This window comes from Eurosta solidaginis, chromosome 2 (genome assembly GCF_040869045.1).
Source record: "Eurosta solidaginis isolate ZX-2024a chromosome 2, ASM4086904v1, whole genome shotgun sequence".
In the NCBI taxonomy this organism is placed as follows: domain Eukaryota; kingdom Metazoa; phylum Arthropoda; class Insecta; order Diptera; family Tephritidae; genus Eurosta; species Eurosta solidaginis.
This window is the reverse complement of record NC_090320.1, coordinates 264,818,552-264,832,574: the sequence shown is the minus strand read 5'-3', so window position 1 is coordinate 264,832,574 and position 14,023 is coordinate 264,818,552. Positions and strand designations below refer to the sequence as shown.

The window sequence follows — 14,023 nt, the reverse complement described above, 5'->3', positions numbered from 1 at the left end:
GAGGACGTGAAGTCCTCACGAACCGGTCAGCTCAACCTAACCTAGCCTTGCTTGCGTTAAAGGCCTGAAAATACTACGGCGCAACTAAAATCCTTTGTAACTTCTTAAGATTAGTTGGTGGTTTAGTTATGAGACAGGCAAAAGCTATTTCTATAGTTGGCGAAATGGTTGTGATCAGATTATTGCAAAAAAACGGAAACCATCATTCGAAAAATGATTAAATCGAATTTCGAATTAACACATTTCTTATTCATTTTTCATTTTACTTCATATTGATTAAAAATCCGTAAGAACTTTTACAGCAACAATTTTTCACAAAGAAGCCATGGTTTTTTTCCAAGGTTGATATCGTGCAGATAAGTTTTTCTGAACCAAGTTATAGTCCGCCGTGGTATAGTGGCAACGTAGTTAGCCTACCATACCGCAGATCTTCAGCTCAAGTCTCTGCCAAAGGAACATCAAGAATTTAGAAACAAGCTTTTTATATAACAAGCTTTTTATATTACGGGTTCACCTCTCAGCAATGATTTGGCAAACACGTAGGTGCCGTCCCGCGCTTTGCACACAGCTCTTCCTGTTGTTACTCGCTTGGATGAAAAAGTTTTAATTTTCTTGCGCTGTTCTAGTAGAAAATGTAAAACAAGGCCTTATGCAAAGCTCTCAAAATGTCTTGGTCAGGTTTGCAGAAAACATGTTATGAGGATCTTCAAATACAAGTCATTCTTGACATACTACCACTGGATCTAGCTGGTTATCGAGCGGCGGCAACATCATTCCTGCATTTAAGGGAGTTGTCCCGCTATAACAACAAGACGAGGACACTCTTGTATACTAAACAAAAGCAGTTTTCTTCATCCCAGTACGAATCGCTATGCGACCACAACAATTGCGGAGACCAACTTTAAGATAAACCTCCCCGGTAGTGATAACTGGATGCAGTCGGACAGGTGCCTTCCTGTTGATGGCTGTATTTAAATATACATGAGGGGCTCTAAATAAAACGGTAGAGTTGGAGGTGGAGTATACTCAAGGGACCTTGACCTCCAGTTCTCATTCAGACTACCCGACAACTGCAGCGTACTCCAGGCAGATGTTTCACCCATCATAGAAGCCGCAGTTAGGATTGGGGCAAACAATGTCGACACATAAACCTATATTTCCAGGGAGAGCAAGGCTGCCAAAAAACCTCTTAGGTCCTACTCGTTCAATTCTGAACAAACACTAAACTGTCTCCGATCTCTGCAAGAGATGGCCCAATAGAACCGTGTACACTTCACATGGGTTCCTGGACATAGGGACATCGAGGGAAACTGCATTGCAGATGAATTCGCTAGGCAAGGTACTACCAGGCAGATTCTTCCCGGCTAAGAACGCTTAGGTATGCCCTTGGTCACATGCAAGCTGATGCTAAAAGAACACATCCAACGTCAATTTCCACACTTTTGGCGGCACTAACTAGGCATTGCCTTATAGGTAGGCATGCGAAAAGGTTAGGAATGCCTTATCGTTGGTGCTGGAGGAGTTGTAAATAGGATAAGGAGGAGGAAACGGTGGTTCACCTCCTCTGCAACTGTCCGGCACTAAGTAGCTCATCGCAGCGCTTCCTGAGTGCTGCATTTCTGGATAATCTGAGCCATGTTGTGGAGCATGACGTCAAGGACCTAGTAGCTTTCTTCAGGTACTCAAAATGGTTCGAAGAGGAAAGGGAATGGTGTATATTTGTGGTATTACAAGGGGCAGCCTATCTTCAAATACGTCGCTGTAATGGGCAAACTTAACCAATTATAAAACCTGTCCAAAGTAAATAGTCAGTTAAAAAATCAACCCATTCTATTATGTTCATCAAATTTCTGGATGAAAGTCCAAGAAAGCTTAACGTTCGAACTGGTTCGCCCAAGGGGATATTGCTCTTTATGGAGGTAAACACTACATACAGAGTAAATATCGAGACGGGGGCTATTCTGGGTAAGTAAAATTTCAATCTGCTCAAGATCGATTTTAAGCCAAAGTATTGCGCGATTCATGTAAAATGGCTTTTTTCTTCTGCATGAAGTGTATTCTTCACTCTCAAAGCGAGATACACAGTGCTTGACTAAAAAGCAAGAGTAAGGCGTGTATGTAATTTCATTCAATTGATAATATCGCCAATGATGTTAACAGATGGTTTTGTATATTAATGCTTACAACAAGAATATGGATCTTAGAAGAAATTTGGTTATTTGGAAATATATACCTCCACTGCAACCAAATATCGTGACTTGGTTGCAGACTTTTATAGAAATGTTTAAAGCTTTTATGCGAAGCTACAGATTTTAAGAAAACTAACCTTGGATATATAAATCAAATAGAGAACTTTTATTCTCTAGAATAACACACAAAAATGTCACAAGGCCATCTCTTTTTGCTTCATAAGAAGTCAATTAACCTTTGAAGGCAATTTCAGGCAATTTCAAGATAATTGACTTCCGCTTTAATTTGCTTTATCATATAGCTCACTTTCTAGAGAGACTTTGGTTTCAACGTAAAAAAAAAACAGATACTCACCCACACATTCATACACCTTGTAAAAACGGCATCCAAGTACCAAACCACTGACAGAAACTTGTCGAAGATTGTGAGCATAATTTAAAGTCAAAAACACTTGATTGGTGGTTTAAAACAAATAGGCAATGTCAACTTATGAACGTTTAAGGAAGTGTCAAGTGTCAAGCAAGATGTGTCTACTGACTTGGCATTTACATGCAGCATTAGCAGCCACTTCAAAATGTAAGAGAATATTTTTTGGGAAATCACCTGTCTGTGAAGCAAAGAAGCACAAACACACACTGGAATATACCAATATTAATGTACATATATTTGGCTCTATTTGAGGAAAATGTAAAAATGTGTGTATGTGTGAGGGTTTCGTCGCTTACCACAATGGTACGAGAAAAAACCAATTTACATAACAACAGAAGTGAAATGTGAAAATGCACTCAACGTTAATAAACTCTGGAGTACTTACAACCCATATTTGGGCATAAGCAAAGTAGTTGATGTTGAAATGTATATTTACTGACATTTTAAATATTTTGAGTGAAAGTTAAATCAATTTGGAATGACAGTAACATAAGATGCAATATTAAAGATGAAAATTGTAAGGTTTCAAGAACTCCTTTTATGGAAAAGAGTAAAAAATTAATAAAAGAAGAAAATTTATCTACAAAACTACATATACGTTAATAAACAATGTATTAAAAGAACTAAAATTAACTGGCCCGTTCAATATACAATCAGAAGCTTTTTCATATTAAAATGATAAGAGCAATAGTTTTTCTAAGAAGGTGGAACTTTCTCAATCTAGCAAAGAAGCCTTTTGGAAATTACATTTGCTTTCTTGATCCTGGAATATATATTTTTTAAGAAGTAAATTATTTCAATAGGTTTTAGTTATTGATATTACAGAAAAATTACCAAGTTTACAAAAGGCGACGGCTACTAGGACATGTTTCGGAATTTCACCTCCTTATCATATAGCTTATCCTTAGCTGAGTATTGAACTTGAAATATCCAACATTCATACTTCATAACAATGTATAGGCAAATGCTTTTATCCGTTTAGCCATATGATTGCGCCGCTGCTCGCTTTGCAATTGTTCTCTAAATATTGCGTTTTTGTTGCTATTCTTTTATACACCATTAGGTTCATACCAATTCGATTTGATTTTAATCCTAGTTGTATGGAATATTTATAGACGCGCTCTCAAGAGTTTATTAACATTGGATTTATAGCAGTGCTCTTATAGGCAGTACTTCCGCTGTTCACTATTTTCTCTAATATCAATAACAAAAATAATTGTATAAAGCAATATGAGCATGTATCGATACACATATCAATAAAGGTAAAGAATCAAAAATAAAATCATTATATAACTTTTCCGGAAGCATTTTTAGTATTGGCATCTGAAAAATACTCAATGGGGTTTTATGTTGAGATTGATTCATTGTGAAATCGAACCTTTGTCCGGAAATGAATCCGTAACTGAGTTTAGCTGAAAATTAAATAAAGTCAAAAACCGGGACTTAAAGTGGAAACAATAAAAACCATAATCGAAACCGACACCGGAACGGTAAATAAAGTGGGACCGGAGAAGAGTTTAAATAAAAGGCAGAAGCAAAATCAAAATCAGAACTGAAATCGTGTTAGATCAAAACGGAAATATAGGTCATATAATAACAGAAATCGGAACGTAATCTATATAGAGGTTAAAATCGGTACTAAGATTGGAAATTTAAGTTAATATAGAACAAAACTTAGAACCAATTGGTAGCGAAATGGAAAAAAGGCACAATCAAAATTGATGAAAAAACAGAATAAGCCCGGAAACGAAACGAAATTGAGACCGAATACAGACGCAAACTTAAACTCAGACCGGAAATCAAACCAACACGAAATGAAGTGAAAACGAAACCGAAGCGAAACATAAGTCAAGGGCGGAAAAGTATTTGGACTAATCAAAGAGATGAAATACTGGCACAAAATGAGCAATAAAATCGTACTAACTTGAGTCATTATTCGAATTCGCAATAGAACTTAATTCAAACATGGAATCAAGCATGCGGTGTTGAGTGGAAAGATAATTTGGATCGGAAATGAAACACACCAGAAACGAAATGGAATAGAAAAGTATAAAAAATTTGGACAAGAACCAAAAGCAAAGTCGTAAAAGTATACCGACTAATCGCAACATACGTTAAACCAGACTAAATCAAAAGCAAACGATAGGTCCTGACTATAACCTTGTGCTAGGAATAGTACACAGGGCCCGAGGCGAAAGAGAAACTGAAAAGGAGCCCGAACCAAAGACGGGAATTATATGAAACTAGAACTCAGACCGGAAAGGAAACCTAACCAAAACAAATAAAATCCAAGACAGAAAAGTATTGGTTCAAAACCGAGAATGCAATGGCCATCGAAACCGAAGCAGAATTAAAATACGGCCAAAAGTGAAGCGCCGCCAGAACACAATCGAAAAAACTTGATCAGCACCCAAAAAACAAAGCCTTGGCGAAATTTGGGTTAAATTTGAACTAGAAAAATTCCAACACAAAAATAAACAACGGTTTATTATTTTGAGTTAAAAGGCATTCGGTAAAATTTATGAATTATGGTTAATTCAACCGACTTTTTCGTAAATAGAAAATTTTTTCAGTCATTTCAACTGAAGCGAAAACGTTTTTTTTTTTTTTCAAACTAAAAATGTCATGTAAAAATTATAGAATTTCTGTAATTTCAACAGCAAACAACTGTTTATATTATGCAAATTCATAAGCTAATTTTGAAGAAAAGCTTAAGCTCAAAGCGCTTTCTACTTTTTTCATTTGACCATGGTGCCATAGAAATCTCTGCGATATAAACCGAATCAATTTAATTGATCTGTAATTCAGTTGGTTCTTATATGCGAAGTTGATTCAACAGGTACTTGCGATGGTTTAAAATTTATAGAAATCCCAATTAAGTTGACCTGTAATTCGGTTGATTTTACCACACTTTTACTTTCAGTGTAACATTATGAGAAGAAATATACTCAGTTTGCTTTTAATGATTACCAACTTTTCAAATTGATTTCTTATCAACCCAAATTAACTAAAAAATCAGGATTTATAACACCCGATACATATTTTTGTTTGCAGTGGTATACATTTTTTGTAAACCTTTTAGTTTTTATGCATGTCCATGATAAACGATTTTTTATTGAACTCTTTTTATCGAAATCATCCAATGTCACCAACAATACACCTATAATTAAAAACCAAACCTAATAACAGTTAAAACACTCAATCATGATCATTTTTATATACATATATATATATATATATATATTTTTTTTTTTTTTTCATTTTGTTAAAGTGTATGTGTTTGTGCACCAACTGGGTGGGTTGACATTTATAGCAAAACAAATGACGCACAAGCACCGCAAGAGATTATAAAAGTTTGGCAATTAAAATCAAATATGTCTCAATGCAATCAGGAAAAAGTGCGAATTTAACAACTTTATTGCCGATAGCGTTTTAATGAGAGATTGTTTTCGTTCAGTTGACAAAATTTTTTTGTATGGCATGAGCGCTTCAGTAAAAGTTGATAAATGTCATAGATAGGCAGTTTTCATGCACATTTAAACACGACCACCATGGTGTGATGGTAGCGTGCTCCGCCTATCACACCGTATGCCCTGGGTTCAACTCCCGGGCAAACCAACATCAAAATTTTAGAAATAAGATTTTTCAATTAGAAGAAAATTTTTCTAAGCGGGGTCGCCCCTCGGCAGTGTCTGGCAAGCGCTCCGATTGTATTTCTGCCATGAAAAGCTCTCAGTGAAAACTCATCTGCCTTGCAGATGCCGTTCGGAGTCGGCATAAAACATGTAGGTCCCGTCCGGCCAATTTGTAGGGAAAAATCAAGAGGAGCACGACGCAAATTGGAAGAGAAGCTCGGCCTTAGATCTCTTCGGAGGTTATCGCGCCTTACATTTATTTTTTTTTTTTTTTTAATTTTAATTCATATTTTTATACTCAGTTGAGCAGAGCTCACAGAGTATATTAACTTTGTTTGGATAACTGTTGGTTGTACAGGTATAAAGGAATCGAGATAGATATAGACTTCCATATACCAAAATCATCAGTATCGAAAAAAAATTTGAATGAGCCATGTCCTTCCGTCCGTCCGTCCGACTGTCCCTTAACACGATAACTTGAGTAACTTTTGAGTTATCTTGATGAAATTTGGTATGTAGGTTCCTGGACACTCATCTCAGATCGCTATTTAAAATGAATGATATCGGAATATAACCACGCCCACTTTTTCGATATCGAAAATTTCGAAAAACGGAAAAACTGCGATAGTTCATTACCAAAGACGGATAAAGCGATGAAACTTGGCAGGTGAGTTGAACTTATGGCGCAGAATAGAAAATTAGTAAAATTTTGGACAACGGGCGTGGCACCGCCCACTTTTAAAAGAAGGTAATTTAAAAGTTTTGCAAGCTGTAATTTGGCAGTCGTTGAAGATATCATGATGAAATTTGGTGGACACGTTACCCCTATTACTATATGTATGCTTAATAAAAATTAGCAAGATCGGAGAACCACCACGCCCATTTAAAAAAAAAAAAATTTTAGTCAAATTTTAACAAAAACTTTAATATCGTTACAATATAAAAGTAATTATGTCAACATTCAACTGCAGTAATGATATGGTGCAACAAAATTCAAAAATAAAAGATATTTTCAAAATAGGCGTGGTTGCGCCCTTGTTCATTTAATTTGCCTAGAATACTTTTAATGCCATAAGTCGAACAAAAATGTACCAATCCTTGTGAAATTTGGTAGGGTCTTAGACTCTAGGACGATAACTGTTTTCTATGAAAATGGGCGAAATCGGTTGATGACATGCCCAGTTTTTATACACAGTCGACCGTCTGTCCTTCCGCATGGCCGTTAACACGATAACTTGAGCAAAAATCGACATATCTTTACTGAACTTAGTTCACGTACTTATCTGAACTCACTTTATCTTGGTATAAAAAATGAACGAAATCCGACTATGACCACGCCCACTTTTTCGATATCGAAAATTACGAAAAATGAAAAAAATGCCATAGTTATATACCAAATACGAAAAAAGGGATGAAACATGGTAATTGGATTGGTTTATTGACGCAAAATATAACTTTAGAAAAAAACACTACCATATTAAGTAGAAGAAAATGAAACAGTTCTGCAGTGCGAAATAAAAAACCCTTGAAATCTTAGCAGGTATTACATACATAAATAAATTAGCGGTATCCAACAGATGATGTTCTGGATCACCCTGGTCCACATTTTGGTCGATATCTGGAAACCGCCTTCACATATACAACTACCACCACTTCCTTTTAAAACTCTCATTTATACCTTTAATTTGATACCAATATCGTACAAACATATTCTAGAGTCACCCCTGGTCCACCTTTATGGCGATATCCCTAAATGGCGTCCACCTATAGAACTATGGCCCACTCCCTCATAAAATACTCTTTAGTGCCTTTCATTTGATAGACATGTCATACAAACACATTCCAGGGTTTCCCTCGGTTCATTTTCCTACATGGTTATTTTCCCTTATGTTGTCACCATAGCTCTCAACTGAGTATGTAATGTTCGGTTACACCCGAACTTAACCTTCCTTACTTGTTTTTAATTATTATTTTTATTTATTTGGTATCGGAACTTTTAGTGTATATCATATCAAGTTTTTCCATAGGTCCTTCTATTTAGAGTTCGAGTTTTTTTTTTTTTTTTCTTTAACAAATTTAAGAAAGATACTAATTTTTAGATTGAAGTGTTCTGAAATTGGATCCAGGCAGAAGCCAAAGTGCCATTAGTCAAGTGTAATCTTACAACTATCAATCAATCGCACATTAGTGCAATATGTTCGTTTTTTTTTTCTGGGCATAATGCGCTGCAAAATAATATTTGTCATGATAGTACAAGTGAGTTACCTAAATACCAATTTAGCTGCAGGCAGGCTATTGTCCTTGTGAATACAAAGATTTCAGCTATTAATATCATGCAAAACAATTGGGCTTTGCATCACCTACTTTAGAAGCCATGCAAAGTATGAAAATCCCCAGCCGTGGTATTGTGGTGAGAAAGAGAGAGTGTTGTTGTTGTTGTTGTAGCGATAACGACACTCCCCGAAGGCCTTGGGGAGTATTATCGATGTTGATGACCCTTTGCCGGATGCAAATCCTGTACGTTCCTGTACCAACTCCGACCATCTCGGGAAAGATGCGACCTTCTAGGCCATACCGCCCTCCCATTCCCTAGATTCATGAAGATCTCGGGATCGGCAGAACCTCGGCTGTTAATGAAACATGATTCGCCACGGATAAGTGAGGTTGACAATTGGGTTTGGAGAAGCTATATATTGCACTGTGCAACCTAAAAGGGTTGCGCTACACAACCCCTTGAATATACTTGGTATTTTAGTCACCTCTTACGACGGGCATACCTAACGCGGGTATATTCTAACCCCCTTACCCTGTGCGGGTATAGTGTCACCAGGTACTATGGTTAAAGATCTACATTTACCTTTCCTGCGCATACAACGCGACAAAAGATTGCTGAAATGCAACCGAAAAATATCTCTACGAAAGCTTAAGTAATACGTTTTGTCGCTGCTCGCACTTCTACATCAAAATCGTGCCGTCAACTTAAAAAGATGTACTTGAAATGATTTATCATTCTTATGACTCACATTATTGCAGTAGTAAATGGCAAACCCACCCAATAATATTTTATGTTGGTGTTTGGGTTATGGTTTACGTCATACTATACCACGTTGACTGTGGAATTATAACCCAATTGCTCGTAAATTTATTTATTGATACTCACATCACTAGTCTGATGCTAATTAATGACGCCACAACAACCATAAAGCAGGCAGTCACTTGTATCTACATAAACGAATCAATGATTATGTCTAAACATATGTACGTACACGCAGCGGAGAAGAGACCCACAAACACATTCACATATCTTATCTGAGATGCTCCCAAAAGTAGGCAATTATCTGTGGAAGTATCACTCACATATACACGCGCATGTAAGAAGCTATACATGTGCATCTGTAGTTATAATTTTATAGCAGTAACTAAGTAAATTCTGGAAACGCCTAGAAGTATGAAACAAGGAAATCGAAGACTATAAATAGCAGTAACAGTAGAAGCACGACAATCAGTTTCATTTAAGCAAGCTATCAGTTGCGAAGTATAAGTGTTATTGTGAAGTACTTTAATAAAGGCCATTTTGCATTATTGAATAGTGGAGTTATTTATTCAAAAGTTTAGTGATTCGAACGTTAGTAGAAGTTTGCAAATAATAGGAGTTGCACTAAATTCGTAACAATATAATCTCAGCTGCCTTCGATTCAGGAGACATCAGAACTCCAATGGAAGATTAGTAAACAGGGAGCGAATTGTCCGTAACTTATGCAGACATGATTTACCAACGTTACGGATTAATACATGAGATAATGTTTGTAGAAAACGAGAGAATGTATATACTCCTTTCTTCAGGCAGTATGGATATGTTTGCTTGTATTTGGTTGGTTCTAAGTAAAACGAACTACTTCTTATATTGAGACTTTCAAGCACAAATGTTTGAACGCTAACGGTATGAAATCGCTTAGAAATATATTTACGGCTATTTTTATAAAAATACACAGTAAAAATATACCTTTGTTATTTTGTGCATAATACAATAATTTTACAACTTAAATTAGATAAATTGGACCAGCAAGACGACTATTGTGCTTAAACGATTATAAAGGCTCCTAACTTAAGTAATGGTAAAGAAAATGAATATTTTATGCGATTCATAAACCCGTACCAAATATTTAGTTGAGAACATCAACGATTTGACTTATACACTTAAATATTTTTGTTATTGGTTTAATGAATTTCTTGCACTTTTTTCGTGAATACGAAAGGAAATTTCAAACCATGTCTATAATTTTTTAAGAAATATTTTTTTTACAGAAGTTTGGTGATTTGTCACTAAAATAGGACAAAAAAGTTGAGAAAATTTCCAAAAAAAACGCAGAGTGATAAAATCAAGTGCTTCGCTTAAAAAAATTTATAAAAGTGTTAACGTTTAGAAATCAAATCAACAGCAAAAAAAATGAAGCAGAATTAATTCCATTCGGTGCACGACAGCTGGTGAACGCGCAACGAAACTGTTTCCGGTTTCCGTCGTTCCGACAAAATGAACACAAAATTTCGCGCAACTATCAAACAAACGTTCAAAGTCAAGGTCAGCTTTTATGACATTTACGCGCCAAATGCTGCCATAAATGCATTGAACAAAAACAAAAACTTTTTAATATTTCTAAAACAAATAAAAAATCCATAAAATGGTTGTAAAGTATTTTTAAAATGCATCTTTATCTTATCTCTCTTTGTTTACCTTCCATTTAATTCGTTCATTTACCATTAAAAAGCAAAAAAATCAAAGATTGGTTCTTTGTGCGCGCATTTATATAAAATCGTGGCCGCGACCGCAACAATGAGCGACACGCCGAATGAGTTTGACGCCGCGCGACAACCGTTGAACCGCGATTCACAAGCGCGTCGCGATAAACCACAAACGCTTAGCGGCATCGAAGCCACTAAATCGCTCAATCTACAGGCAAATGCATCCACAACGGATGCAACACCAACAACAAATGTTTGTAACACAAATATGACAGAAACAACACAAAGTGACGTAAATAATGCAGAATTGGCAGCCAATTTGGCGCGTAATCGAGTGCGTTCGCATACAATTGGTAGTCGGGTAGGTGTTGCGGGTGGTGATAGTGAATTTCAAATGGATGCGCGCGATGAACGCAAACATTCGTGTGATGGTGTTATGAGTATTGGTAGTAGTGGTGGTGATAGTGGCAGCAACAATACCAAGGGTATTAGCGGTAATGGTGGCGCTTCCGGTGTTAATGCTGCAAGGAGTAGCGGTAGTGGCGATGAATTTGCTCGAGGTGATAGTGAAAGTCTCAACTATGAGGACAGCAGTCCATGCAGTTTCAATAAAGCAATTTTTGGTCGCAATGCACTCAGTCGCGCCGTTGGGGGTATTGGTATTGGTGGTGGGGCAATGACACGCAAATGTGTACTTACATTGGATGGGTATTCGTATGTAATAGGTAAGTGCGTTGCGTTGCATGATATATGTATGTATATAACATAGAAGGGTATGATAAGTGATTGAACGTATGAGCAGAGATAGTAAAATATCAGGATAGTTAGGAGGTGGGGTATGCGTGCTTCGAGCTGATTTCAATTCCATTTGGCATATTTCACTACGACAGCAAGCCATTTGAGACGCAATATCGATCGAGTGATTGATTGCGTTTTTAATAGCCTTGAAGTAAAGCAGGTGTGAAAACTTGAGTAGATTCACTCATTTTTAATGGGTTTTATATAGTCATGAGATTATAGTGCTAAGCTATAAATTTTAAAGTGGTTTGCGAAGATAATAAAGACATAAAGAAATTGCATGAGTTGATAAACTGTATGTCCATTATAAAAAATAAAACCCTATGTTTAATCAAAAGTTAAATCTTTAACTCTTTCGATTTATCCTAAGCTAAGTGATGCCAAAATCTGTAACTACAAGTTTTACATGAAGACTCCTCCTCATATGTTTCCGAAATCTATAGATATTTTAAGGAGATGGATAGTAAGAGAAATATGATACTCAGGAAGGAAGAGAAAGATGAAGCGCAAGATAAAGCGCAGGAATGGCTATCACCATTTTGAATTCGTTGTCAATTTTGTTTTAGTGCAAAACTACAGGCAGTTTAATTATACATATTTTTCACTCAAAAAACTGCTGGTCAAAGTTTAAGACTCAGTATACTCATGTCTATGTAGATATATTTAAACTCATGAGATGCATATATAAATATATTACAATTTTTTTTACAAATACATTTACACATATGTCTAATATATATGCATACATGCATGGACTTTAGTCAACAGGACACTAGTTTGAAACACCACTCAACTAGTCTGAGTCGTGTGTTATTTAGCAAAGATACCAAATTATGTATTAGAGAATAGTAGACCAAACCCTTTCTAACTTTATTTGAAAAATAGCAAATTTTTTTAAGAACAAAACCATAATAACATAAGATTTACTTTGAATAGATGTACAGCCCCATTAAAAGAGTATTAGACCTTTTTAGATGGAATAAGACTAGATGATAGATATCGTTTTTGTCTTAGGTTCCCTCAGCAAGTCCTACTGGCCAAGCTGACTTGTAGCCATAGAAGTTAAAGCTTAAGCGAGTTGACAGATAACACGGTTGTAGCCATTTAGTAAACAACTTGTCTTCTTTTATTGCTACACCGAAATCAAGCTCGAAACAGAACAGAATATATATTTCTTAACTACACCAGAGTAAATTTGAAAGGAGAGTCCAAAATATTTTAAAAGGAACGGAACAGGAAATAGTTTCGAATTAACGGAACTAAATCTGGAACGAAATTGCTATAACATTAATAAATCAAATCGAAGTTCTTAATTAAGACAAATTAGCTTTGACAATGAACGAATACCAAATATTTTTAAAAGAACAAATTGAAACTGGAATGAAATCAAAATAACTTTAAAGTAACGAGCTAAGATTGGAATGAAATTGAAAAATGTTGGAATCAAAACAAAACGTTTAAGGAACTGGAAAGTTTGAAGAGCGAATCCAAAAAATAAGAGAAAGAAACAGAATTTGAAATAAAATGGAAGACATTTAAGACAACTACGCCGAAACTGAAATGAGGTCGAAATAACTTTGAAGACTAAAAATGGAACTTTTAATGAATTGGAATGTTGAAAAGCGAATTCAGTATATTTTTAAAAGAAACAGAACTGAAAATGGAATGAAAAGGAAATAAGCTAAGAAGAACGAAACAGAAGCTGAAACGAAATCGAAATAAAATTTAAGAAATAAAACTTTTCTATTATTTAAGTTGAAATCGTTTTAAGGAAACGGACCTTAAATTATAATGAATTCGAAATAATAGAACGAAACTAAACCAAAACAGAACTCTTTACGAAGTTGAAACAGAAGAAATTTAGTTTAAAATATAGTAGAAAAGCAATTAGAAAGTATTAAATGGATGGAATTAAATGGAATGGAACAGAAACTGGAATGAAATAGAAAATATACTTCAACAACGAAACCGAAAATGAAACGAAGTCGAAATAACTTTTGAAAACCCATAACAAAACACCAAACAAAGCCGAAATAGTTTTGAACAATTTATCCAAAATATTCCAAAAGAAACGAGTTTCAAGAATGGAATTGACATAGTTTTTAAAGAACGAAACTGAAAATGTAACAGAAAAAGTATTTTAAAATGAATAGAACTGATATATGAATGAAATCGTTACAATTTAAAAAAGAGCAAAAGCGAAACAAATACAAAACGAAATAGATTTGAAG

General features: G+C 35.4%; 1 protein-coding gene across 3 annotated transcripts in view; it reads left to right on the top strand.

Annotated features, from left to right (window-relative positions):
* Pde1c (Phosphodiesterase 1c) overlaps positions 1 to 14,023 on the top strand; it is a 704,757-nt gene that overhangs the window by 124,130 nt on the left and 566,604 nt on the right. For all 3 annotated transcript variants that reach the window (XM_067767820.1, XM_067767821.1, XM_067767819.1), the window contains one exon: positions 10,560 to 11,719. In XM_067767820.1, coding sequence (XP_067623921.1) covers positions 11,086 to 11,719 — 634 coding nt within the window. In that variant the 5' untranslated portion in view covers positions 10,560 to 11,085. The remainder of the gene's footprint in view (positions 1 to 10,559; positions 11,720 to 14,023) is intronic.